General features: G+C 42.5%; 1 protein-coding gene across 7 annotated transcripts in view; it reads right to left on the bottom strand.

Moving 5' to 3' along the window:
• Positions 1–25504, bottom strand: part of sh3tc2 (SH3 domain and tetratricopeptide repeats 2) — a 94271-nt gene extending 68767 nt beyond the window's left edge. For 5 of the 7 annotated variants that reach the window (XM_048603909.1, XM_048603912.1, XM_048603913.1 and 2 more), the window contains exons 1-2: positions 24637–25504; positions 20492–21165 (exon numbers count right to left, since the gene is read on the bottom strand). In XM_048603909.1, coding sequence (XP_048459866.1) covers positions 20492–20798 — 307 coding nt within the window. In that variant the 5' untranslated portion in view covers positions 20799–21165; positions 24637–25504. Of the gene's footprint in view, positions 1–20491; positions 21166–24359; positions 24472–24636 lie in introns of those variants that run through there. The other 2 variants (XM_048603911.1, XM_048603910.1) reach the window with 2 other exon arrangements.
• Between the last annotated feature and the right edge of the window lie 2066 nt (positions 25505–27570).

The raw sequence follows: 27570 nt of genomic DNA, 5'->3' as shown, positions 1-27570 counted from the left end.
ACCTGGACCATCTCTTACACCTCTCTCACCTTCCTGGACCTCTCTGTCTCCATCTCGCGTAACCACCTAGAAACCGATATCCATTTCAAGCCCACCGACTCCCACAGCTACCTAGAATACACCTGCTCCCACCCACCTTCCTGCAAAAATGCCATCCCCTATTCCCAATTCCTTCGCCTCCGCCGCATCTGCTCCTAGGATGAGGCATTCCACTCCCGTACATCTCAGATGTCCTCGTTTTTCAAGGACCACAACTTCCACCCCTCAGTGGTTGAGAACGCCCTCGACCGTATCTCCCGCATTTCCCGCAACTCATCCCTCACACCCCGTCCCCGCAATAATAACCAAAAAAGAATCCCCCTCGTCCTCACATACCACTCCACCAACCTCCGGATCCAACGCATCATCCTCCGACACTTCCGCCATCTGCAATCCGACCCCACCACCAAAGACATTTTTCCCTCCCCACTCTTATCTGCTTTCCGGAGGGACCACTCTCTCCGTGACTCCCTTGTCCGCTCCACACTCCCCTCCAGCCCCACCACACCCAGCACTTTTCCCTGCAACCGCAGGAAGTGCTACACCTGCCCCCACACCTCCTCCCTCACCCCCATCCCAGGCCCCAAGAAGACTTTCCACATCAAGCAGATGTTCACCTGCACATCTGCTAATGTGGTATACTGCATCCGCTGTACCCGTTGTGGCCTCCTCTACATCGGGGAAACCAAGCAGAGGCTTGGGGACCGCTTTGCAGAACACCTACGCCCAGTTCGCAATAAACAACTGCACCTCCCAGTCGCGAACCAGTTCAACTCCCCCTCCCATTCCTCAGACGACATGTCCATCCTGGGCCTCTTGCAGTGCCACAACGATGCCACCCGAAGGTTGCAGGAGCAGCAACTCATATTCCGCTTGGGAAACCTGCAGCCCAATGGTATCAATGTGGATTTCACAAGCTTCAAAATCTCCCCTCCCCCTACCGCATCCCAAAACCAGCCCAGCTTGTCCCCGCCTCCCTCCCACCTACCCCTCCTCCCACCTCAAGCCCCATCCACATCTCCTACCTACTAACCTCATCCCGCCCCCTTGACCTGTCCGTCCTCCCTGGACTGACCTATCCCCTCCCTACCTCCCCACCTACACTCACCTTTACTGGCTCCATCCCCGCCTCTTTGACCTGTCTGTTTCCTGTCCACCTATCTTCTTCTCTATCCATCTTCTATCCGCCTCCCCCTCTCTCCCTATTTATTTCAGAACCCCCTTCCCCTCCCCCATTTCTGATGAAGGGTCTAGGCCCGAAATGTCAGCCTTCCTGCTCCTATGATGCTGCTTGGCCTGCTGTGTTCATCCAGCTCTACATCTTGTTATCACAGAATGCCACTCCTTTGTTTTACAAGAATGTCTTTCAAGGAAATGTTAATTTACCTTTGGTTTCTGAGCAATGTGGAACTAAAACCAACTTGTAGCCAGTAGAAACTATGGAAACATCAGCTTATTATACAACATTGAAAACTACAATTACACAACAACTGCCTTTATCTTACAGGGTTACGAAATATCATGTTAATTATCTTATATATACTTTAATTGAAACTTCTATGAAATTAAGAGGTCAAACGGAGAGAACACAGTTTGTTTTGAATGAAAGACGATAGTTTGATACTGAGGTTTTATAATTACGTATTCTTCCGCAATGTTTGAACACAGAGAATGGAATTTGACTTGTTTAAAAAAAGTGTTACTGTACTCTCAGTAGTATATTTAATGGATGGGATGATAAATCAAAAGATTCCTCAAAAACATACTTCCGTCATCAAGTGAAAATAAAGCATCCAGTTGTAAATTTTTCAGAGTTTGTTGTCAATTGCCAAGTTTATTTTTCACATTACTTGCTTCCACACCTGAAGGAAAAGTCTTTGGAGAACTTGCTTTTTGGAAAAGAGAACTAACTGGCTTAAAGTAGGTGCGGCAACTTCGAGGTATGAGGTCACAATGTAAAATTATATACTACTGCTGATAATAGCAGTAAATCACACCCAATGCACTAAATGGAGAGATTATGAAAGATAATTACCATCAGACTGGCAATGCTGGAGATAATTAACAAACACCTCCAATGTTCCAGTAAATAAATGACTGTGAACTGATTCTACACACTTTGTAACTTCTCATTGTTCAGGTTTTCAGAAATCGCTATTGTAAATGAATTGTTTATATACTTAATTTATGATATTGATTTAAACATCTTTTCACTGGATGTGCATTCAGAGGTCAAAGTGAAAGTTTACATTTTATCCTTTCACCTTTTAGGATCACTATGCTCACTGCCTTCGGTTCTTGTTAACGGCTGCCCAAAACACTCTTAAATCCTTTTGTGATATGTGTAACCTCGGAAAACTGTTCTACTTAACACTACAGAATGAGAAGGTAGGTATGATTTTTAAATGTATAACAGGACTATAGCTTTGAGTCTGGTAGAACCAAGCTTAAAATGTTCCACTCCTACATTGAATGCCACATGTCCTTGTTATCTCCACTTTTGCACATGTTGTTGCCGGATTTGGCTGGCCTTGTGTTTTGGGCAAAGTATACTGTACACCTTTCTACAATAAGTATACCTCTGCATCCCTCAATTGAAAAGAAAATTAATTGGAAGTTCATAGGATAACCTTTCACAGACAGCATGCAATGTGGAACCACTATTATAATGAACAACCTGGACTGACGTAAAAGGGGAAGGGCGGTGGGGGAGAGACATGTTGGGCACAGGGATGCATTGTTACCCCATACTTGTTCTATTGTGGCAAGAAATGAACAGTAATCATGCTGTTTGCTCATCAACGTGGTGTCAGTATGAAACCCAGTGCTAATAGCTCTGTGGAAGGTCAGATGTGCACACAGCTAGCACAATGCACAATAAAAACCAAAAAAACTGCAGATGCTGTAAATCAGGAACAAAAACAGTAGTCGCTGGAAAACCTCAGCAGGTCTGGCATCATCTGTGATGAAAAAAAAATCAGAATTATCGCTTCGGGTCTAGTGACCTTTCCTCAGAACTGATGGTAGCTGGGAAAATGTCGGTTAATATACAGAAAATAGGGAGGAAGTTGGGGTAGGGAGTGAATGATAAGATAAAGCCCAAAGAAAGAGAAGAGCAGTTGGATAGACAAAGGAGTTGATAACGATCTGGCTAGGAGGTTAATATATGTTAATGGGGACTGTTGGTGTCTGACAAGAGGTAATTTGTAATGGCAGGCTATGTGGTAACAAGAACAAAAACAAAAGTTGCTGGAAAAGATCAGCAGGTCAGGCAGCATCTGTGAAGGTAAAATCAGAGTTAATGTTTCGGGTCCGGTGACCCTTCCTCAGAACTTCACAGATGCTGCCAGACCTGCTGAGCTTTTCCAGCAACTTTGTTTTTGTTCCTGATTTACAGCATCCTCAGTTCTTTTGGTTTTTATTATGTGATAACAAGGCCTGGTGTGTGGAGTAGGGGGCTAGGACATGGGAGAGTTCAGGCCCTGAAATTGTTGAACTCGATATTCAGTCTGGAGGGCTGCAGGGCCCCCAAGCGGAAAATGAGGTGTTGTTCTTTCAGCTTGCATTGAGCTTCGCTGGAACAATGCAGCAAGCCTGAGACAGAGATGTTGGCCAGGGAATAGGTGGTGTGTTAACATGGCAGGCAACAGGTAGCTCATGGTATTTTTTGAGAGCAGAACATAGATGTTCTGCGAAGCAGTCACCCAGTCTACGCTTTGTTTTCCAATGTAGAGGAGACCACATTGTAAGCAGCGAATGCAGTGGACTAGGATCTGGGAAGTGCAGGTGAAGTGTTGCTTCACCTAGAAGGTATGTTTGGGCCCTTGGATACTGGGGAGGGAGGAGGTAAATGGGCAGATGTTGCACCTTCGGTGGTTGCAAGGGAAGGTGCAGTAGGGCTGTGTGGGAGTGTTGGGGGTGAAGTAAGAGTGGACCAGGTATCCCAGAGGGAATGGTCCCTGTGGAAGGTGGACAAGGGAGGGGAGGGGAATATGTGTCTGTTCCCATCCCATCCCTTGTCTGCCTTCCACAGGGACCGTTCCCTCCGGGACACCCTGGTCCACTCTTCCCTCAGCCCCAACACCGCACCCCCACCCCCCAAAGTCCCACAGCACCTTCCCCTGCAACCGGCGAAGGTATAACACCCGTCCATTTACCTCCTCCCTCCCCACCATCCAAGGGCCCAAACATACCTTCCAGGTGAAGCAACACTTCACCTGCACTTCCTTCCCAGAATCATCATGACTGTTGTAATTTGAAGGAGAGGGGAATTTCTCAATGTGTTTTACGGTGATAATCATATGTGGGAAAGGCTTGGCAGAGTTGAATAATTGCCAGAGGACTTTGAAAATTTCAAACAGGCATAAAAGAAAGGGTTGACCCTTTACTGGTGAGCTGGGAACAAATTTGGGACTGTTCCTTTAAAGCTAAATGCCAGAAGCATAGCATTAAGTTAAACAGTTTTAAAAGGCACATTACAGTTGCATCAATTAGTTAATGTGAAACTAGCTTTTCTTTAGCTTGACATATCAGTTGCCTGCTTATTGATGTTTAATTTTTGCTGATTTAAGCTTGTTTGTTGCAGTAAAGGTCTTTAAAAAATGAAATTTTATCCTTGGGTCTTTTCTATTGTTCAATGGAGAATTCATACATTTTAAAAGTTCAATTGCTTCAAGGACTATTACAAATCAAAAACAGATTCATCACTTCTCTCCCCCAACTACAGGTCACCCCCCAACTACAGGTCACGCATTTCCTGAACCAAACCTTTAACTGTTCAGCTAGACACATTACACATTGGCAAATGTATTCCTGTAAGTTGCAAACATGGAATTATAACAGTTAATGATAGTACCTTTCGTAATAACACATACCTGCAAAGAATTCAAGCACTATATGCAAGAATGAGTAATGACGTAAGGATCTCCACCTGGATTTCACAGTCCCTGACTTGTGAATAATTCAAATGTGTAGGCTAACAGATGGATTTGGTTTATTAAACCTTATATACCTGGACTATATTTGGTACAAATTGTCCAGTCATCGAGATGAATGTTGTCACTGCTTCTCTTTTTCCTCCACCAAATGAATGACTGTTGCTGTGTTGCATTCTTACCTCATCAAGCTTATCATTTTAAAGCTGTATTCATGTTCCGTTTCTTTAGTCTCCACTTTTAGCTATTTTATTTTGACCAGTTTTCACCTGTTCTCTTTGTTGCTTGTGAAGTTAATGCTCCTTTATGCCCATCAGTTTTCATATTCATTTTAAACAAGGTTAAGCATAAGGACATCATTGTCCACTTTTCAAACTTTAAAGAATGACTGCTGAGAAATGGGACTCAATCCATACGAATAAACCAGGGCTTTACACTGATAAGCAGAATGCAAATCATTCCCTACAGCATGATTCAGGTCTTTCCAGCTGAAGTGCATATTTCATACTCAGACTAGTCACGCAGTATAATTGTTATCTTTTACATACCTAATTGACAGCGATGATGGTCTTCTTCCTCCTCCAAATCTGCACAGATCTACTCTCTTCCAATATATATCACCTATTAAAACCCACACTGAGTTTTCATTATCTTGATTTTATTCTACTATCAATTTTGGTTTGGACGAGTAGACTGAGAAGTGTGTGCTGAGAATAACCTACGGACTGTAGGCAACAGTTGGATTTAAATAAAAGAACAAAAAAGCTGTTGTTTCTTTGTGAGGCCAGGCCAGGAAGCAAATTGCAGGTCAGTTCTTGGTCAAAAGGTTCTACAGATGGTTTGACATTGAGGAGATGATTATGTTTAAATGTACAGCAGATATTGGCCGTTAATAAGGTCGGTGATTGGGAATTGGTTCCAGCAAGTCTAGGAGACACTTTATGTTCCAGCAGATGGCAGATGTTGAATGGTAGCTGGGAACTCCTAGGGAGACAGTCAGTCTGTCAGGGAGAGATCAGAGTTTTGAATTGGGTTTTGGACTCCATTTCTGGGAGAGGGAGTTTGGCTGTTGTTTTAACAGCATAAAGGCTAAAGCTTCCTCCTTAATCTCCCGTTTTCAACTATTGGAAATTCAGAGAATAGAAACTAAGTCATAAATATTACTGACTTCCCCAGGCTGCGCTGAAAATCTTCAGAAAATCAACAAAGAAACTATCATCTATACCTATGGAATGACAGATCATGAAAACCACCTAAGTTATTTGGCCAGTTTTGTTACTTCCTTTTACTTATCCCTTAACTGTTTGTGTGAATGGGACTGAAAACAAAAGGTTATTGGGTTTAAAAGACAGACATCAATTAGATTACTTTGTTGTTTAATCTTGTTCTGCTAAAGTGCTAAGTCTTTTGTTTAAACTACAAACTGATATTCAGACTTGATTATTCACACAGTCTGAGATTGGTTATTCAAAAGTCTGATTAGCAATCTTTGGAATCAATTTTGAGGTCTTTGAAGATTTTAATTGTACTGTGTTGTGAATACGGATGTACAAAGGCTGCCATTCCTCCACAGAACGTGCAGCCTTCCGCTCCCTCCGCTCCAACCCTAACCTCACTATCAAACCCACGAATACGGGAGGCACACTTGTGATATGGCGCACTGACCTTTACATCACCGAGGCCAAGCGCCAACTCTCTGACACATCCTCCTACCGCCCCCTCGATCATGACCCCACCCCTGACCATGAAAACATCTTCTCCCAGACCATCCATAACCTCATCACCTCAGGTAACCTCCTGCCCACAGCCTCCAACCTCATCATTTCCCAACACCGTGCCACCCATTTCTATCTCCTTCATAAAATCCACAAACCTGACTGCCGACGGCCAACCCATTGTCTCTGCCTGCTCCTGCCCCACTGAGCTTATCTCCGCTTACCTCGACTCTATTTTCTCTCCCCTGGTCCAGGAATTCCCCACCTATATCCAGGACACCACCCACACCCTCCACATCCTCCAAGACTTCCAATTCCCTGGCCCCCAACACCTCATCTTCATGGACATCCAGTCCCTGTACACTTGCATTCCCCATGCAGATGGTCTAAAATCCCTCCACTTCTTTCTCTCCCACAGGCCCGACCAGTCCCCCTCCACCAACACCCTTGTCCGCTTAACTGAACTCGTCCTTATCCTTAACAACTTGTCCTTCAACTCTTCCCACTTCCTACAGACTAAGGGGGTGGCCATGGGAACCCACATGGGACCAAGCTATGCCTGCCTCTTTGTGGGATATGTGGAACAGTCCCTCTTCCGTAGCTACACTGGCCCCATCCCCCACCTCTTCCTCCGTTACATCGATGATTGTATCGGAGTCGCCTTGTGCTCCCACAAGGAGCTCGAACAGTTCATCCACTTTACTAACACCTTTCACCCCAACCTCAAGTTCACCTGGACCATCTCTGATACCTCTCTCTCCTTCCTGGACCTCTCTGTCTTCATCTCTGATGACCACCTTGAAACTGATATCTATTTCAACCCCACCGACTCCCACAGCTACCTAGACTACACCTCCTCTCACCCACCTTCCTGCAAGAATGTGATCCCCTACTCCCAATTCCTCTGCCTCCGCCGCATCTGCTCCCAAGATGAGGTGTTTCAATCCCGAACATCCCTGATGTCCTATTATTTCAAGGACCACGACTTCCCCCCTTCAGTGGTCGAAAATGCTCTCGACCGCATCTCGTGTTTCTTGCACCTCTGACCTCACATCCCCTCCCCACAACAAAAACAAAGACAGAATCCCCCTTGTCCTCACGTATCACCCCACTAACCTTCAGATTCAACATATCATTCTCCACCACTTCCACCACCTGCAATCTGACCCCACAACCAAGGATGTATTTCCCTCCCCACCCCTATTTGCCTTCTGTAGGGTCCGCTCTCTCCGCGACTCCCTTGTCCACTCCACACTCCCCACTAGGCCCACCACCCCCAGCACCTTTCCCTGCAACCGCAGGAAGTGCTACACCTGCCCCTACACCTCCAACCAAGGATCTAAACAAACTTTCTACATCAGACAGATGTTCACCTGCACATCCGCTAATGTGGTCTACTGCATCCGCTGCTCCCGATATGACCTCCTCTACATTGGTGAGACCAAGCAGAAGCTCGGAGACAGCTTGTAGAGCACCTGCTCTCTGTTCGTGACAAATGACAACACCTTCCAGTCGCGAACCACTTCGACTCCCCTCCCACTCCTACTCCCACTCCCTGGGTGACATGTCCATCCTGGGCCTCCTCCAGTGTCACAATGATGCCACCCGGGAACTGGAGGAGCAGCACCTCATATTCCACCTTGGGAGCCTACAACCCAATGGTCTCAATGTGGACCTTACTCGCTTCAAAATCTCCGGCCTCATCCTATGACTTCCCCTTATTCTCACCTACCAGCCCACCAGCATCCACATCCAGAAGATCATCAGACGCCATTTCCGCCACCTCCAGCAAGATGCCACCACCAGACACACATTCCCCTCCCCTCCCTTGTCCGCCTTCTGCAGGGACCGTTCCCTCCGGGACACCCTGGTCCACACTTCCTTCACCCCCAACACCTCCCCACAGCCGTACGGCATCTTCCCCTGTAACTGGCAAAAGGTGCAACACCTGCCCATTTACCTCCTCCCTCCCCAGAATCCAAGGGCCCAAACATACCTTCCAGGTGAAGCAACGCATTCGCTGCTCACAATGTGGTCTCCTCTACATTGCGGAAACGAAGCATAGACTTGGCGACCGCTTCGCAGAACATCTACGTTCTGCTCGCAAAAAAGACTCTGAACTACCTGTTGCCTGCCACTTTAATGCACCACCTTGCTCCCTGGCCAACATCTCTGTCTCTGGCTTGCTACAGTGTTCCAGTGAAGCCCAACGCAAGCTGGAGGAACAACACCTCATTTTCCGCTTGGGGACCCTACAGCCCTCCGGACTCAATATTGAGTTCAATAATTTTAGGGCCTAAACTCTCCCATGTCCCAGCCCCCCATCCCACACACCAGGCCTTGTTACCACATAGCCTGCCATTACACACCCCCTGTTGTTAGTCACTAACAGTCCCCATTAACAACTATTCACCCTCCCAGACTGATCGTTAGCAACTCCTTTGTCTGTCCAACTGTCTTTTTCTTTCTTTGGGCTCTATCCTATCGTTTACTCCCTACCCCACCCACCTCCCAATTTTCTGCATATAAACTGACGTTTTCCCAGCCACCATCAGTTCTGAGGAAGGGTCACTGGAGCCGAAACATTAATTCTGTTTTCTCCTTCACAGGTGCTGCCAGACCTGCTGAGCTTTTCCAGCAACTTTGTTTTTGTTCCTGATTTACAGCATCCTCAGTTCTTTTGGTTTTTATTTGGCATTTATATAGCATCTTTCATGTCAATAGAATATCTCAAAGTGCTTTACAGCCAATAATAACAATATATTTATAAAATCCCTGTAAAGTAATAAAGTGTCCTAAAGCAGTATGCAGCTATATCATCCAACAAAATTTGACACCGAACCAGGAGATATTAAGGAAATTGACCAAAAGTTGGGTTTCAAGGGGCATGATAATGGAATAAAGAATATAAGAGAAGCAGAGTGTCCTATAAGGTCTCACTTATAAGCAACACCTGGTCCACAGCAAATTGATTAATTCTTAAGACCCTCTGAAAGGCCTATCAAGCCACTTAATTTATTCAAGAAGATGGTTCACCACCACCTTCTCAAGCACAATTAGGGATTGGTATTGCCAGTGACACTGATGTTTCGTGTTTTTTTTCAAACATCATGCACTGACAACTGGTGATCCTAGATCAATTCAATTTAATGGACTCAAAATCTTGGATGGGGAGTTGTATAAATTCAACTTTCAAACCAAAATGTTTCCTTTACATCTGTCTCATGCCTAGTATAGCCCTAAATAAAGTGCTTTAAGCAATCAACTCAATTTTTAAGTGGCATGAATCCATAGCACAAAATTACCAATAATTGATGTTGAAGTCCGTTCTTCAGTGAACCTCAAATGAATATCTGAAATTGTGAGCCATTTCTCGTGATTTTTTTGATATGCACGTCAATGGATGCATTTCTTCCATTGTTTAAATGTCAGTTGCCTTTATAAAGATTATGCAAATCAGGAATAATTGTTGAAGAGGAAACGGAATTAGGAAATGATGGCTGCTAGAAGGCAATCAACAAGCTTCAAGTTGTTAAAGGAAAATAAAGCTCACAAAATTAAGAACAGATTTGGATTGAAAGTTAATTTATCATGAGAAAGCATAAACTAACAACAAACAAAGTATTTCATCTAGGAAACAGTTACTATTGTTCTGAGACCCCAGGAGATTATGAACTATTTAAACAATGTGGAGCAGGCTACTTCCTTCATAAGGAATATTTACGAACAATACTAGTCTTCTGGATGTAATAATCAGGACTGAGAGGCATCATTGAAAGTGACATGGAACAAATAAGGGATAGCCAACTAATGAGTTGTAATATGGATAAATTATATCTTTGATTCAGCAATGAACATCAGAACAGAAAATATGGAATGTGAAGGTAATTAATGAGCCAATTTTCCTCTTTACTTCCTCATTGGACACGAGGTAGACTCAGTGTAACAGAGGTGCATGACAGCCACAGTGGGAGAGAAGTCACAAATTTACGTAGCTTTAGACAAATACAATCCCAGCATACTCTAGCACATTAGAAAAGACTTGAGTTGACCACATGGGCATGAGAGAGGTGGAGGTTGGGGGTCAGAAGCTCACCCAACATATACAGTTAATTTATGAGAAAATAGTTGGAACAAGCATCTATGAAGGAGTGTAGGAACAAAGAAGCGGGAGAATCCATTTAACCCCAGGCTCTGTCCACCATTCAAAGAGCTCATGGCTTAATCAATATACTCACCTATGCTGAAAACCTGGATTACCAATGATCACTTTTCTGATAGTTGATGCTAGTTAATTTTAACTCTGTCATTTGTGGAAGAGTACCAATATTTTACACCCCTTTGCATCAGAGATGCTTCCTGACTTCACTTCCAAAAGGCCAAGTTCTAATATTTATATTATTCTGCCCACTAAGAGTAGATTCTCTGGGAATGGAAATGGCTATTCTCTCCATATATCATTTCCCCATAATATCTTGAAAATTTTGATCAAAAATTTTCTTAACAAAGTATATTGGAAAGTATAGAATCCTAGTTTGTGTAATATCTCCTCATGGTTTACAAGGATTGAACTAAGAAATATTCTAATAAATATAAATTGCACTTGCTCTGAGATTAGTAAGCAAGGCTTTGTATTTCTGTAGTCTAACTTGTACCCTCCTGCATTCTAGTCCTCAAACCTAAAGCCGAGTATCCCATTTGCCTTTCTCAAAATTTTTGTACCCTTAAAAATCCTTCAAAATTGTCCATTAAAATCATTTGGTCATTCTAGTGTTTCATTATTTAGAAAGTACTCTACTACATCAGGCTATATTTTTCAACTTTTCTCATGTGAGATTCATGACGTCTGACCCACTACAACCCAAGGCAGACTTTTCTCTTGCTATCTTCTGCTCTTAATCTCAATAATTATGGAACTGGTCTCTACGGTGCACATCTTGTGCAACTGTGCAGCTGGAACATAGACATTGAGCAGGACAGGACAAGAGAGTAAGTCCTTCAGCCTGCCATGTCAGTGTTGACCATAATGCCATTCTAAATGAATCCCATCTGCCTGTACATGGCCCATATCCTTCTATTATCTGCCTATTCCTGTGTCTGTCTAAATGCCTCCTAAAAGTTGCTATCATATCTGTTTCTACCACTTCCCCTGCCAGCGCATTTCAGATACCAACTACCCTCTGTAAAAAACTTGACTTACACATCTTCTTTAAACATCCCCCTCCTCCCTGTCAGCTTAAACTTTTGCCCCCGTAGTATTTGGCATTTCCTTCTTGGATAAAAAGACTTTGTCTATTCACTCTATCCACACTTCTCATACTTTTCTGGTTGCGCCTCTCAGCCTCCGATGCTCTAGCAAAAACAGTACAAGTTTTTCCAACTTCTTCTGAAAGCAAATATACTCCAATCCAGGGAATATTCTCTTTTGCACCCTCTCCAAAGAGCTCCACATCCTTCCTACAGTGTGGCAACCAGAACTGTACAACATTACTCCAAATGTGACCTAACTAAAGTCTTATACAGCTGCACATGACTTGCCAACTTCATACTCAATGGCCCGACCAATGAAGGCAAGCATGTTGTAAGCCTTCTTTAACATGTTATCCAGTTGTGTTGCCACTTTCAGGGTTGTATGCACTTGCACCCCAAGATCCCATTGTATATCAATACTCCTAAGTATTCTGCTATTTACTGTATACTTTCCCCTTGCATTTGACCTCCCAAAATGCATCACCTCACACTTATCCAGATTAAGTCCCATCTGCCATTTCTCCAAAAATTTCCAGCTGATCTATATCCTGCTGTATCCTTTGATACCAACCCTACCAAACTTCATGCCTTCTCCAAACTTACTGATCCGAACACCTATGTTTTCATCCAAATTGTTTTTTTATATATTGCGAACAGAGATCCCAGCACTGATCCTTGCAGAATACCACTGGTCACAGACTCCAGTCAGAAAAACACCCCTCTACATCTGCTCTATGTCCTTATGACCAAGTCAATTTTGTATCCAACTTACCAATTCACCATGGATCCCATCTGACTTAATCTTCCAGATCAGCCTACCATCAAGGATCATGTTAAAGCTTTAGGAAAGTCCATGTAGATTACAGCCACTGCCCTACCATCAATCATCTTTGTTACTTCCTCAAAAAACTCAATCAAGCTTGTAAGACAAGACGTCCCTTGCACAAAGGCATGTTGACTATCACTAATAAATTCATTCTTTTCCAAATGTGAGTAAATCCTGTCCATAAGAATCTTCTCCAACCATTTCCCTACCACTGATGTAAGGCTCGCCACCCATAATTTCCTCATTATCAACATTGCCCTTCATAAACAAAAGAATAATATTGGCTGTTCTCCAGTCTCTGAGACCTTCTCTGTGGCTCAAGAGGATACAAAGATCTCTGTCAAGGCCCCAGCAATCTCCTTCCTTGCCTCGCTCAGTACCCTGGGATAGGTCCCATCAGGCCCTGGAGACTTATTTACCTAAATGATTTTCAAGACACTCAACATCTCCTCCTTCTTAATATCGACATGCCCTAGAATATCAACATACCCCTCCTTAACATTACCATCATCCATTCTTAGTGAATACCAGTGTGAAGTACTGATTAAGGACTTCATCCATTTTCTCTGGCTTTGTGCATAAATTTCCTCCTATGTCCTTGATTGGACCTATTCTTTTCGTAGCTACCCTCTTACTCCTAATATACATATAAACTGCCTTGGGATTCTCCTTAAGCCCAGTTGTCAAGAACTTTTCATGATTCCTTTTAGCCCTCCTAATTCCTTGTTTAAGTTCTCTCCTGCTTCATTTATATTCCCCACCAGCCTTGTTTGATTTCAATTTCCTGAACCTGACATATGCTTCCTTTTTCTTTTTGACTAAACTTTCAATATCTCTTTTCATCCAGGGTTCCAGAATCTTGTCATCCATATCATTCATCCTCATAGCAACATACCAGTCCTGAACCCTATCAACTGGCCTTTAAAAGATTCCAAGTGTCAGATGTGGATTTACCCTTAAACAGTCATTCCCAATCTAATTTCTACAGTTTTTGCTACTATTGTTGTAATTAGCCTTCCCCAGTTTAGCAATCCCGAGGACCAGTCTTATCTTTGTTCACAACCGTCTTAAAAATTTACAGAATTATAAACACTAGGGATGGCACGATGGCTCACTGCTGCCTCACAGCACCAGGGACCCGGGCTCGATTCCACCCTCGGATGACTGTCTGTGTCGAATTTGCACATTCTCCCTGTGTCTGCGTGGGTTTCCTCCAGGTGCTCAGGTTTCCTCCCACAGTCCAAAGATGTGCAGGTTAGATGGACTGGCCATGCTAAATTGTCTGTAGTATCCAGGGATGTACAGGCTAGGTGGATTAACCATTGGAAATGCAGGGTTACAGGAATATGGTAGGGGGGTGGGTCTGGGTAGGATGCTCTTCAGAGGGCAGTGTGGACTCCATGGGCTTAATGGTCTGCTTCCACACTCTAGGGATTCTATGATCATTCCCAAAATGCTCGCCTACTGAAACTTTGATCACCTGGCCAGGCTCGTTCCCAAGTAGAAAAAGGCAAGAGCAAGTCATCGCTACTGGGACTTTGCAGTACCTTGGTTGCTGGCCCCATATTTAAATACCAACTCCTTAGCACTCCAGATGATGCACATTCAGGAACTTCCCTTCACACTGTTGTCCTGCACCAACATCTTCAAGGAAATAGTTGAGAAAAGCAAGTTTGTTCCTCACTTTGCCAACAAGTACTGGAAGTGCTAGTGCGTGGGTGGTGGAGAGGTGGGCAGTGCTGTACCCTACCAATCAGCAAAGTCAGCCACACCTCTGGATCCAGCAAGCATTGAAATAGAGATAGTCAGTGCTGTGCCCCAGATTAAAAGCAAAGCATAGCAGTGCAGTAAAAAAAGTCAGTCAACGATCTTCTGTACTCTGCGAAGGTAAATGCCACCATCATCTTTCTAACTGCTCCCTCACACTGACAGCTCACCACTCACTACTGCATGCATCATGTCCACGCAACACCACTCACTCACCTCATCTATCAAACCATTTACCATTCCTGCCTCTACACTGGCAGCACGTCACTACATCCCCTGCTTGTGCATCCCCAATAACATTTTTCCCCTGGAGCATCAGAGGCTGGGGGATTACCTTGTAGAAGTTTATGAAATCACGGAGGGTATTGATAGGGCAAAGAGCTAAGATCCTTTTCCCCAGGGTAGGGGAGTCTAAAATGAGAGGGCATAGGTGTAAAGTAAGAGGGGTAAGATTCAAAAGGAACCTAAGGGGCAACTTTTTCATGCAGAGGGTGAGGCATGTATGGAATAAGCTGCCAGCGGAAGTGGTGGGGGCAGGTATAATTACAACATTTAAAAGGCATCTGGATGGACACATGAATAAGAAGGGTTTAGACAGACATGGGCCAAATGCTGGCAAACAGGACGCAGTCAGTTTAGGATGACATGGATGAGTTGGATTGAAGGGTCTGCTTCCGTGCAGTATAACTGTATGACTCTATAACCATTCTACTATTAACTTCTATTTTACACTGGCCCAACACCCGTTTCAATGTAGAAAAATTGACCAGTTCCCAGACCGATGGTCCCACAGCCTGTCTGACCTATCTATCATCCATTGAATAATTGCACTTGAGCAGCAGGATTAACTGTAGTTCATTCCTTGGACTGCAAAGGATTCCCAGACTCTGGTAGGATCAAGAGCCTGACAACCTGTGGCCAAACCCGACAACTGACAGTTCTCCCCCTTGACCGAATTAAATACTAATCCTCTTTAACTTACAGACATGCCCATATGGTTGAAGCATAACCTGCTGGCACATGCTATAGGTGTGACACTGTGCTGTTGAGTGACATTTCTTGGGTTCCTTGGATGTTTAGTACTCTGAACCATGTAAAGCTGCCTGCCTCTCCCTCTATGCCAAAAAAACCAATGCAAGTCATAGAGGTTGGCAGCCTCCAAGCAAACACAACATGAGTGAGTGCCAGAAAGTGAAGCCAAAAGCTGTAAGTTGCATTGTGCATAGCTAAAAATTAGTTTACATGCCCCCGCATGCAAAGTGACCTGGCAGAAGCATTCTAGTTAGTCATAGGTGTTCCTGAGCTCCAAAATGAAGTCTTGAAGAGATGTGTGAGTGAGCCCAAGACTGGGACGATGTTGTTTGCCAGTACCAACCAGTGTGGATGGAGGGTGGAAGAGAACGGTGTCGATGGAGCATATGGGGATGTTGTGATGAAGACAGAGTTAGGTAATTAGGCACCAGGTAAGTCTTCTAACTTTCATAGTGAAGAGAATTGGAAGCTGCATTGAAATGAGGCTATTAATGAGATGCAAATACGTGGAAAGAAGGCAATCACTGCTCATTAACAATGTGGAAAATTTGCTCTTTAAAACTTAGGGGGAAGATCAGATGGCTTAATGATATTATTGCTAGACTATTAAACCAGAAAATCAGCTAATATTCTGGGAAACCAGGTTCAAATCCATGACAGCAGATGGTGGAATTTGAATTAAATAGGAAAGGAAAAGGAAATCAGAGAAGGAAATCTGCCAACCTCACCTGGTCTAACCTACACGCGACTCCAGATCCACAGCAATGTGGTTGACTCTCAACTGCCCTTTGAAATGGCCTAGCAATCCACTCACTTGTATCAATTACTACTAAGTCTTAACAAAGAGATGAAACGGGACAGACTACCTGGCATTGACCTAAGCACCAGAAAAGACAATGGCAAAATCAGCCCTGTCAACCCTGCAAAGTCCTCCTTACTATCTTCTGGGGGCTTGAACCAAAATTGGGAGAGCTGTCTCACAAACTAGTTGAGCAACAAGATAACATAACCATACTAAACAGAATCTTACCTTGCAGACAATGTCCCAGACACCACCATCACTTATTGAGAGGGCATCTATGCAATCTTGACAACATGTAATAGACAGATGCCATCAGTATATGTATTATTGTACTCAGTATCACCATTGCAGTATTGATTTTGGGAAGTGCTTCAATGACAAAAAGGCTATTTAAAAGGGATGTGAGAATAAATTTCTGTCTGACTTGAAACTAGAGGGATTTATCTCAACTATCTTTGGATATGTCCTGTCCCACCAGTAGGACAGACCCAGCAGAAGGGGTAGCACAGTCACATACATTTGGGAGGGAGTTGCCCTAGGAGTCCTCAGCATTGACTCCAAATCCCATGAAGTCTCTTGGCTTCAGATTAAACATGGGTAAGGAAACCTCCTGCTGATTACTACGTACCATCCTCCCTTGGCTAATGAAATGGTACTTCTCCATGTTGAACAATACTTGGAAGAAGCACTGAAGGTGGCAAGGGCACAAAATGTGCTCTGGATGGGGGAATTTCAATGCCCACCACCAAGAGTGGCTCAGCAACAGCACCACGGACCGAGCTGGTCGGGTCCAAAAGGATGCAGGTGCTAGGCTGGGTCTGAAGGAGGTGGTGTGGGAATCAATAAGAGGGAAAATTACACTTGACCTCATCCTTACCAATGTGCCAACTGCAGATGTATCTATCAACGATAGTATAGGTAAGAGTGATCACCTCACAATCCTTGTGGAGACAAAGTCCCACTTTCATGCTGAGAATATCCTCTGACACATTGTGTGGCACTGTCACCATATTAAAATGAGACAGATTTTGAACAGATCCAGCAAGATTGGGCATCCATGTGGTGCTGTGGGGCATCAACAGCAGCAAAATTGTACTCCAATAAAATGTGTAACCTCATGGCTCGGCATATCCCCTACTCAACCATTGCCATCAATCCAGGGCTTTCAGTGGGCTTTCTGGTTCAATGGAGAGTGCAAGAGGGCATGCCAGGCATAGCACCAGGCACACCTAAAAATGAGGCATCAATCTGGTGAAGCTACAAAAAAAAAGGAATACTTGCATGCCAAACAACAGAAGCAGCAAGTGATAGACACAGCTAATCAATCCCAAATCAATGAACAGATCTAAACTCTGTAGTCTTGTCATGGGGACGGCACGGTGCCTCATCCTCTCAGTGCCAGGGACCCGGGTTCAATTCCACTCTGAGGCAACTGTCTGTGTGGAGTTTGCACATTCTCTCCGTTTCTGCGTGGGTTTCCTCTGGGTGCTCCGGTTTCCTCCCACAGTCCAAAGATGTGCAGGCTAGGTAGATTGGCTATGTTAAATAGGTGGTTTATAGGGGGATGGGTCTAGGTGGGATGCTCCGAGGGTCGGCATGGACTTGTTGGGCCAAAGGGCCTGTTTCCACATTGTGGGTATTCTATGAATCTATGAATATCCAGCCATGAATGGTGGTGGATAATTAAACAACTCATTTGAGGAGGAGACTCCACAATGATAGAAGTGATAAACATATCAGCCCCTTGACATTCAATGGTGTAACCATCACTGAATCCCTCACTATTAACATTCTGGAGGTTATCATTGATCAGAAACTCAACTGGACTCATCATATAAACACAGTGGCTACAAGAACAGTCAGAGGCTAGGAATACTACAACAAGTAACTCACCTCCTGAATCCCTAAAGCCTGTCCACCATCTATAATGCACAAATCAGGAATGTGATGGAATAATTCTCACTTGCCTAGATTGGTGCAGCTCCAACAACACTCAAGAACTTGACACTATCAGGACACAGCAGCCTGCTGACTGACACCACATACACAACCATCCTCTCCCTCCACCACAGGCACTTAGTAGTAGCAGTATGTGCTATCTATAGTATGCACAAGAGATTCACCAAAGATCTTTAGACACACCTTCCAAACACATGACCACTTCAATCTTGAAGTACAAGGTCAGCAGATACCTGGAAACACCACCAGTTGCAAGTTCCCCTCCAAGTCACATACCATCCTGACTTGGAAATATATCACTACTCCTTCAATGTCATGGGGTCAAAATCCTGGAATTCCCTCCCTAAAGGCATTGTGGGTCAATCTATAGCATGTGGACTGCAGTGGTTCAAGCAGGCAGGTCACCGCCACCTTCTCAAGGCAGTTAGGGATAGGCAATAGATGCTGGCATCCAGCGATGCCCATGTCACATAAGTGAATAAAAAAATGCCAATAAAGAACAAGGGGCACCATTCCAAAAACAGCCATCTCCAGGCAAGCATTACAATCTATTTTTTCCCCTGGCTGTTCACAGCATTTTCTCAACACTAAGAGAGTCCTGTACAATCCAGCAGTGTTGACAAGCCTCCCTATTATGGTGAAAACAAAAAAAATGCTGAAGAGTCATCATGAACAGCCATCTAGACTTGAAACGTTAGCTTGCTTTCTCTCCACGGATGCTGCCTGACCCATCGTGATCTCCAACATTTTTTGCTCTCAATACAGATTCCAGCACCTGCAGTAATTTGCTCCACCCTATTACGGCGTTACATGCACCAGCCTTGATTTGAATGTCTTGCCAGTTTAGAAACAGCATCAACACTAACAGCCAATTGAAGCAGGCAAAGGGATAACAGATGCGATAACAGGTAGTTTTCAATTAAAGAAAAATTTTCTCTACCTTTACTTATCAACAATTAAACACAAACTTTGTTACTTCCTATCTTCTAATCACTGAGATTAGTTCTCAAGAAGACAAGTGAAGTCAACAAATTGAAACAAAACACATTCAGAGAACTGGTGGTGTACCATTGCTTATCTCTAATTATGAATGCAAATAATTTGAATGAAATTGAAAATTAACACTGAAAACAATTGGGCATTGGAGAATGTCTTATTTCTAATTTTATTTTTAACTGAATAGCATAGTCAAACATAGGGCTGCCAATTATGAGAAAGATTAACTCTGTCAATTTTGATCACAATTTCAGCAATAATCTCTGGTTTCATTCTCTGAGTGAGTCTCTCCAATAAATTGACAGCATTACTTTTCCCTATTATGAACTTTACTTATAGACAAAGGTAAAACTACTACTTCAGAATATCACTGTTACTTTGAGTAGAGAACGTTTATATAAATTAACTGTTTTGTTTGACACAGCAGAAGCTCATTTCTAAATTTCAGTTGATTTACTTTCGTACTCAACACTGTACATGAAAAAGAAAGGCATTTATTTTTCAAAATAAGATCTAAGATTTGGTTACTTATTGTACTTCTCTATTGGAAAATATTGGAAAGAAATTGCAACTAGTCATAAGCACATAATACTGCAAGATTATTAAATATGAGGTCAGAAACAAATAACCACTCAACTTGGGTCACTTTCATGGATCAAAAATCATATCTAAGAAATTTACAGTTGGTTTATGTTGAGTGCTCAACTCTGTACATATAATGTTTATCCAAGTTGCATACTTTCTGAAACTAAAGCACATCATCACACTGGTGCTACCACTCTGAAATCAAAAATGGAGGTTCATTTACATTATGAAAATACATTTTTCTATTTTCAACTTAGGCTTTCTCTTTCAAAGCAACATAATTATTTTCTCCCTTATTACTTTGTATGTGACTGAATACAAAAGGCGAGTAGAACTAAAGGTCAGCTGGTTGAGAGAGGGACAGAGAAAGCAGAGGCCAGCGAATTATGTCCCTTGTCATCCAGTCCACCGTCTTCCTCTGTAGCAAATGTAGCAAAGACCACCATACCAAAGTGAGGTTTTTCAGCCCCTTGAGGAGATGCTTAACACAGAGTTGGCCAGCAAGAGCAATTCATTATCTTATGAAATAGAAAGCTGCCACAGGTTAGTTTATAGGATTTTGCAAAATTTAGCTTGGTTACATTACCTGGAGCTACTGCAGTGGCTGTACTTGCATAACATTCCTCAATCCCACCAATTTGCTTTATGTCAGTTTCACACTCAATTGTCTCCTCTGAATTAGTGCTGTTTAGATGCATGTTACAGTTCAGCACCCTGTCACTGAGCGGATCTGTGTACGTTGCAGTTCCTGGTAACAGTTCCAAGCTATTGTTCTGGCCCTTTGTTCTGTTTTCCTCTTTAGCTGATTCCACAACAACTGTCTTATGCTGTTTTTTATTTGCAATACAAACAGTTTTGGGCCCATGAGATTGTTGGCTTTTTATTTTCTGCATTAGTGGTATTTATAATTAGCTATTAACATTAGAAAACATACTGATATTGATGATGCTTGCTCCCTTGATAGGACTTAAGTGGCTGTTTGCATAAATGACTACCAGAATTTGATTTACAAGTCACCTCCTCATTGAGCAAAACTCAGAGGATTCTAACTTGTGTCTTTAGGTCATGAATTTCTGATATATTTAAAAGATGCACAGGCAACGGTCTTATTCTCCAATATTTTCATAATGAACCTGTCACAATATTCTTGAAGTCTTCCTTTATCATTCATCTGGTATGTTCAAATGTTTTCTTCTTCAGTCTTTAAGCCTAAATTGTTCTTATCCTTTAATTTGCAGCACTGCAGTGTGGAATGTATACCTGCAAGAAAAATGACTAATTAGTAAATTATTTAATATATGATTGCATGACTTAGATAATATATTGTAGTGTCTCAGTTCTGGAATTCAAATGGTTAAAAATCCTCAACGCCCAGTTAGAAAGTCTTGGGTCCATGTTTGAAAGTTTAATTAGCCAGATTCCATAATCTCTGTCTTGAAGGAGGTAAGAAATAAACAAATGGACCTGCTACACTGCAACAGTATTACTAGCCACCCTACCACAGAGCTGCAGTGATAGTAATTATGAAGAAATTAACTAGTGTCCCACCTTCTAAAATTCTTATTAAAAGGGTGTGGAAACATAAACCAGTGAAGAAACTGGAATAATTTCTACAAGAGAAGCAAGAACTGCAGATGCTGGAAAAAGAAATAACCAAGTGCAGAGGTGGAGAAACACAGCAGGCCAGGCAGCATCAGAGGAACAGGAAAGCTGACATTTTGGGTCGGGACCCTTCTGAAATCTTCTGAAGAAGGGTCCTGATCCGAAACATGAGCTTTCCCGTTCCTCTGATGCTGCTTGGCCTGCTATGCTCTTCCAGCTCCACACTTTGTTATATCTAATTTCTACTCAAACCCAGATTCTCATTCTTGGTCAAAAGCTCAACTCTCTTGAATATTTCCCTGAAGGCATATTCGGGGACAGCTTCTTTATGCATTAAAATAGATCACTGATGGAACATCATGAGGAAACCTCTGCAATTCTACCTTGCTGCAAAGTATGAGCTGTTTTTACAACTTATTTAAGATTTAGCATTCTTCCAAAAAAAAACTGTTAGTTAAACGAAACCACGAGCAAACTCGGGTTTATTTTTCCTCAAATTCTTCTGGGTGTATGTTGGCAGAGAAACACTGGAGTACCTACAAGGAACCTGTGTTCATATGTTTATTCAAAATGGGTAAAAATTTCCTTTCCACCCCTTGCACATAGCTGGTGATTATATATCAGCAAATAACAGTCGCAGATGGAACAAGACTAACATGGCATTTTTGTTCAAGATGCTATTTTTGCTCCTTTCCCATCACCACCAAAAAGGTACCTCCCAACAAAAAAGCACAAGTAAAAATTCCATGCACGCCAATATGGATTCTTTTCTTTTCCAAGTCTATCAAAGGAGAAAGCGGAAAAAGGGACAGAAATCTTCCGCTCAGATGAAGACTTATTTTGCATGACAGCTCCTTTTATGCTATTTTTTACTGGCAAATTTATCGACTTATGTTAAATGTCATGACATTGAAGAGCTTTTGAGATTATAAGTTGCTTTTGGTCAGCAAAATTACAGTGATGGCTACAAAGATTTCATCACAATCTCCTTCAGCGCAGAATATCTGTAGTCCTCCATCCAGAAGTCAGCCTTTCCTCAACATTCTGAACTGAAGTCTAAAAATCAAAACACAGGGGAAGTGGGGCAGGTGTTTGTGGTTGGAGGTGGGGGAGGGAAGGGGTAGGGTGGTAAAGACATTTATTATTAGTCAAAGACGCCCCCTGTTTGGTCTACAATCTATCTTCCCACTACTGTCCTCCACCCCCTAAATCAACACATTCCCGCTTGGAACTACATGAATTCTGCCACCCAAACAAAGTGTTATTTGTTACAAAAGGCAGTAACTCAATATCTAGAAGACAGTCACAGAATTGTACTAATGTATTTGACCCACTATTCTACACCAGTTCTCCAAATAGGCATCTCACTTCTCATAACCCGCCACATCATTCTTAACCCTTGAATTCTCTGTTGAATGCCTTAATTGAACCTGCTTTCACCATAATCTCAGACTGTGTGTTCCAGATCTGAACCACTCATTGCGTAAAACAAGCCTTCCTCATAATTCTTCCAGTTTTGTTTCACTGATTTCTTTTTGTTCTTATCCTTTCATGAGTGGGGACATTTTTACCTACTATTCCACCAAGCCCTCAAAGAACATATTAGCCAAAGCACCAGTGAAATACTACATTTTGTGCACCCACTGAGTGTATGCTTAACACCAGTGCTGAACATGTGCTGAGAGTCCAAAGATGAATAAAAGCACAAGTTGGCTCCACCACATGGAAAGCATATTACCCAAAGTAGTTGAGATTTGCATTCAAAGACATGTATAACATCATTATTTAGTACTTAGCTCTGGCAAATAAAGCACTTGCATTCAAAAAGTGACTTTCAGATCCTCAAGGTGTTCCAAAGCACCTTATAACCAATTAATTACTTTGGAGGTGGAATAATTGGAATCATATAGGCAAATATAACAGTAGATTGCGCACATACAAACAGTAAAGATGTAAGTGAATTTTTCCAGTACTGGTAATGAAGGTTAGCAAGGAGAGTAGGTGAACTCTCCTGTTTCCTGAAACTTGTAATTTTCCCAGATGACACTCTTACTGCCTTGTTGTATTTGTCACCTCACCCAGGATGTGGTGCTGGGCAAGGACTGTTTGAGCTAATGCCTTGGCACCAAACTTCCTTTGTCTTTTCTATGTCTTGGGCCTATCTAGCGATTAGCTGTAGGGAATACACCACAATTAAGTATCTACAGAAGAGGCACTGTTCTTAGATAACAAAGTTTCTTGCATAGTAAGTATTGATAATAAATATAACTTCATTTGGCATAACTACTACGACCTTAGGGATCTGATACAGTCATGTCTGTTCCCTCTGCAACTAGAATAGAGCTTCTTGTTTCCACCCAGAAAATTGCATGTGATATCAGTAGAATGGGTGCAGCCCATGAACATTAACTGTTTCAGAACCATTATCATATACAACAGAAATAGTTCACTGAAATCATTCCACTTTCTCAATGCATCACAAATTCTCATTTTAGCAACACCTCCAAACACTTCTCTCAGTAATAAATTGGGAATGTCAGCCTAGCCAATCTGTACAAGTTCTAGCCTGGGACTTGAACCCAGGACTTTCTGACTCAGAATCAAGGATGCTATCTTGAGCAAAGCCAACATTTAAACAGAACAAGTGAACTTCACAGCTTCTCGCTGAACATTTATCATCTTAACAACCCACAGCACAGAAAGAGGTCATTCAGCCCCTATCCAAGCTTGCAATTTCCCCATAGCCTTACAAAGTCACTAAACAATGATTTCAGAGAGATACTTAGAGAAAAGAAATGCAAAATAAAATCCGAGTTAAAAAATGCTTATTTTCATTAATTTGCCTTAATTACTAATGATGTGGAGTAGACTGGAGATAGCAAATTACAAATCAGTGCTAGCTGGATCTTCAGCCAGGTGAAGCAGGATCAGGCTGGACAACGATAATGTTTCTCTTGAATGTTTTATGCGTAAACAGTGTCTAACGCATATGAGAAGTGATCACATCAGGAGCCATTAGAGGGATAGGCCAAAGATAAATGATCAAAAGTGTACAGTTAAACAACACATTTTTCGTTTAAAGTATAAGTTTTGAGCAAGTTATTATTTTCTAAATAAATCAGTACTGACCTTGACTTTCAAGTTCCGTCTCATCTTCAGTGAAGCTAGTTCAGCTGGTCCAAAGAGAAGCCTGTTGAACGATCTATAATTTGTGTTTCTCTTTACATCGCAGCCGCCGTGAATGAGGTTAATTGTCAAATGACTTCAATCGGATCGTTGTGAAAACTGCGACAATGGTGCATTTCTAGGCTGTCACAGAAAGCTATGTGGGAGGTGCTGAGCAATGTACTCTCTCAGGCGCTCGCTGGGCTTTTTCAAAGGCAACACGAGTCACACTGATTTAAATCGTTTCAAGGTGAAGAATTGTACTGGTGATGTTCCAGGTGACAGGTAAATGAATAATCCTTTCGTTCTCTGACAGAAACAACTTCCTGTTTATCAGCTGTAGAACAATGGGGTTTAATAAACCGCAGAGTTGTCACTGAATCTCCTCTGCCCGGAACGACAACGCTTCCAGATGGGAAAAGACACTCCAAAAAGCTTCACACAAACCGGAAACCAAATGCACGTATTGACACTTTTTTCTGTGTTTTACGAGATTTCATAATTTAAAATAAAATGACGCAAAGACACTTGATCCTCCTCATTGGCACGCGAAATCAGAGAGAACATGTCTCAGCTCTCATTCTCTGGCCCGATGTCCTTCTCTCACCTTCGGGACACAGTGAAAAGCTCTTCATGCAATTGTCCCACATGAGGGGAGGGTTAGCACTGTGCAGACTTTGGCAGTCAGCATCGTTGGTGCATAGAAACAACCGTAAATGAACTCTTGTTGAAATATTTTAAAATTTGCTCCCCATTTACACCCACCACCGCGTAATTCAGTTGTGCAACCTTAAAATGTTGGCGGAATTTTGTCTGTAAGTGACCGTGTAGGTACAATGCATTCGAGTTTCCTCGTTCTTCTGAGACCAGTCAGGTATGTATCTCCGCCCAGAAAACTGGTCGCGCCTCCCCTCCGCTCTCGGAATTTCGGTTCGCCCTGAAGTTTTATCGCATTCTGACAAAACTGAGATGTTAGATAAGACCAGATACACAGAACTGTAGAATAATACAGTACATGAGGAAGTCACTGAGCACTGGCTGTTCGGGGTTAGCACTACTTTTCCAGAGTCTTTTGCTTCTCATATGAATGAAACAATCCATAAGGGATTTAGAAACAAATGAAGTGTCCAAGGAAGTGAGCATCATCACAACGAGGGGCACTTTAGTAATAAAGGCATAGGGTAACAGGGTAAAACAGGGGAGGCAGGTTATGGTATTGGATGCATCTTAGATCAGGCAAGTAGGTAGCTTTAACAGAATTAGGTGATTGTGTCACTGTTACATCATGCCAAGTGACATTCCTGTATCAGCACCATCTTGAATATTTACTTCTCTACTTTGTAATCCACCAGCAAAGTGTGTTAGTCAGCCAGCTTGAGTGCACATTATAGCGATTTGCTAGCTTTGTCATGTATTTCGTAGGCCTGTAAACAAGTCTTCAGACAGTTATTCCCAGTCTCAGTGTTCATTACACAAGAGTTACCACAATGGGCCAGATTTTCTGAGGAGTGGCAATCTCATGTCACCTCTTTTTTGCACAAGAAGAGGGAACTCTGCATTTCTGAAATGCAAAAATGCAGATTGTACTTCCATTCTGACAATTCCTTTAGAGTGCAGAGCTGTCAGAGGAAGATAAAGTCACTCCACCATTTCATAGCAGTCAGACGCCATATTCTGCCATTTAAAGTACCAAGTTAGAAGGGCATGAAATGCAATGTGGGTATAGTGCCAATGTGAAAAAATGGCAAGGAGGCCTGGTAAGTGATGCAGTGTTTGAAAGCTGAGTTACTGTCTGGAGAATCCCTAACATCTGAGTTGCTGTTGTTGCCTGGTTATCAGGTCCAATTTAGTTTCTGGTCAATAGTAAATCCTAAGATGTTTGTAGCGGGAGTGGTAGTACTGTAATGGCAATGCAGTTGAATGTCAAGGGGCAATAGTTAAATTATGTCTTGTTGGAGATAGCCATTGCCTGGCTCTATTATGGCACAAGTGTTACTTATCAGTTATCAGAGCAAGTCTAGATGTTAGCCTGCATGTAGACACACTATGAAGATCTGAAATGATGCTGATATTGTGCAATCATCAGGAACTATCCTCACTGCTGCCCTTATGACTGTCATTATTGAAACAGCTGAAGATGGTTTAGCCTAAGACATGACACTGAGAAATAGCTGCAGTAATGTTCTGGAGCTGAGATAATCGGTGAAAGTCAACCATAAACAGTTTCATTTTTGCTAGATATGATTCCAACCAGTGAGAAGTTTTCCCACTAATTCCCATTGACTCTTGTTTTCCTAGGACTCCAGTTCTTTTTTTCCAAGCTTGGACCAAGGCTGTAAAGAGGTCAGGAGCTGAGTGGCACTGGCACTGATTATATCTTGATGATCCATGAGATAGCATAATATCTGCTGTGACACCAAGGATTTCAGACAAAATGATTCACCTAATGCACTTTGGTCATAGCCAAGCAGAACAAATTCAATATGCTATAGCTGTTGACAACCAGCTCGAAGAACTAAAATGTTATCATTAGCAGGTGACCTAAACACATTAGGTAGGTTCCAGAACATGAGCATTCCTTTTGGTCATATAGATATGAGTTGAGCCTATCAAGAAATGTTATTTTCCAAGGTAAGCATGTGTTTGTTCCCCAATTTTACATCAAGACATTTTGAACTATCTCCACATTAGGCACATGGGTACAGAAAGAACCATAAGCCTGGCATGAAAACCTGTCTATTGCGCTGGGATCAACAAAGACACAGATAAATTGTATAAAGATCTTTTAAATTTTTCTGCATTTGTGACTATGGACTCATATTGGAAAAAGTGTTTTGAAAACAAATATGTGGAACGAATTGCTTGCACATTTAAAAAGCAACTTATTAAAACTCATGA

This window comes from Rhincodon typus, chromosome 12 (assembly GCF_021869965.1).
Source record: "Rhincodon typus isolate 14 chromosome 12, sRhiTyp1.1, whole genome shotgun sequence".
Taxonomy (NCBI): domain Eukaryota; kingdom Metazoa; phylum Chordata; class Chondrichthyes; order Orectolobiformes; family Rhincodontidae; genus Rhincodon; species Rhincodon typus.
Note: the sequence above shows the minus strand (reverse complement) of the source record. Positions and strands in the feature narration are given on the sequence as shown.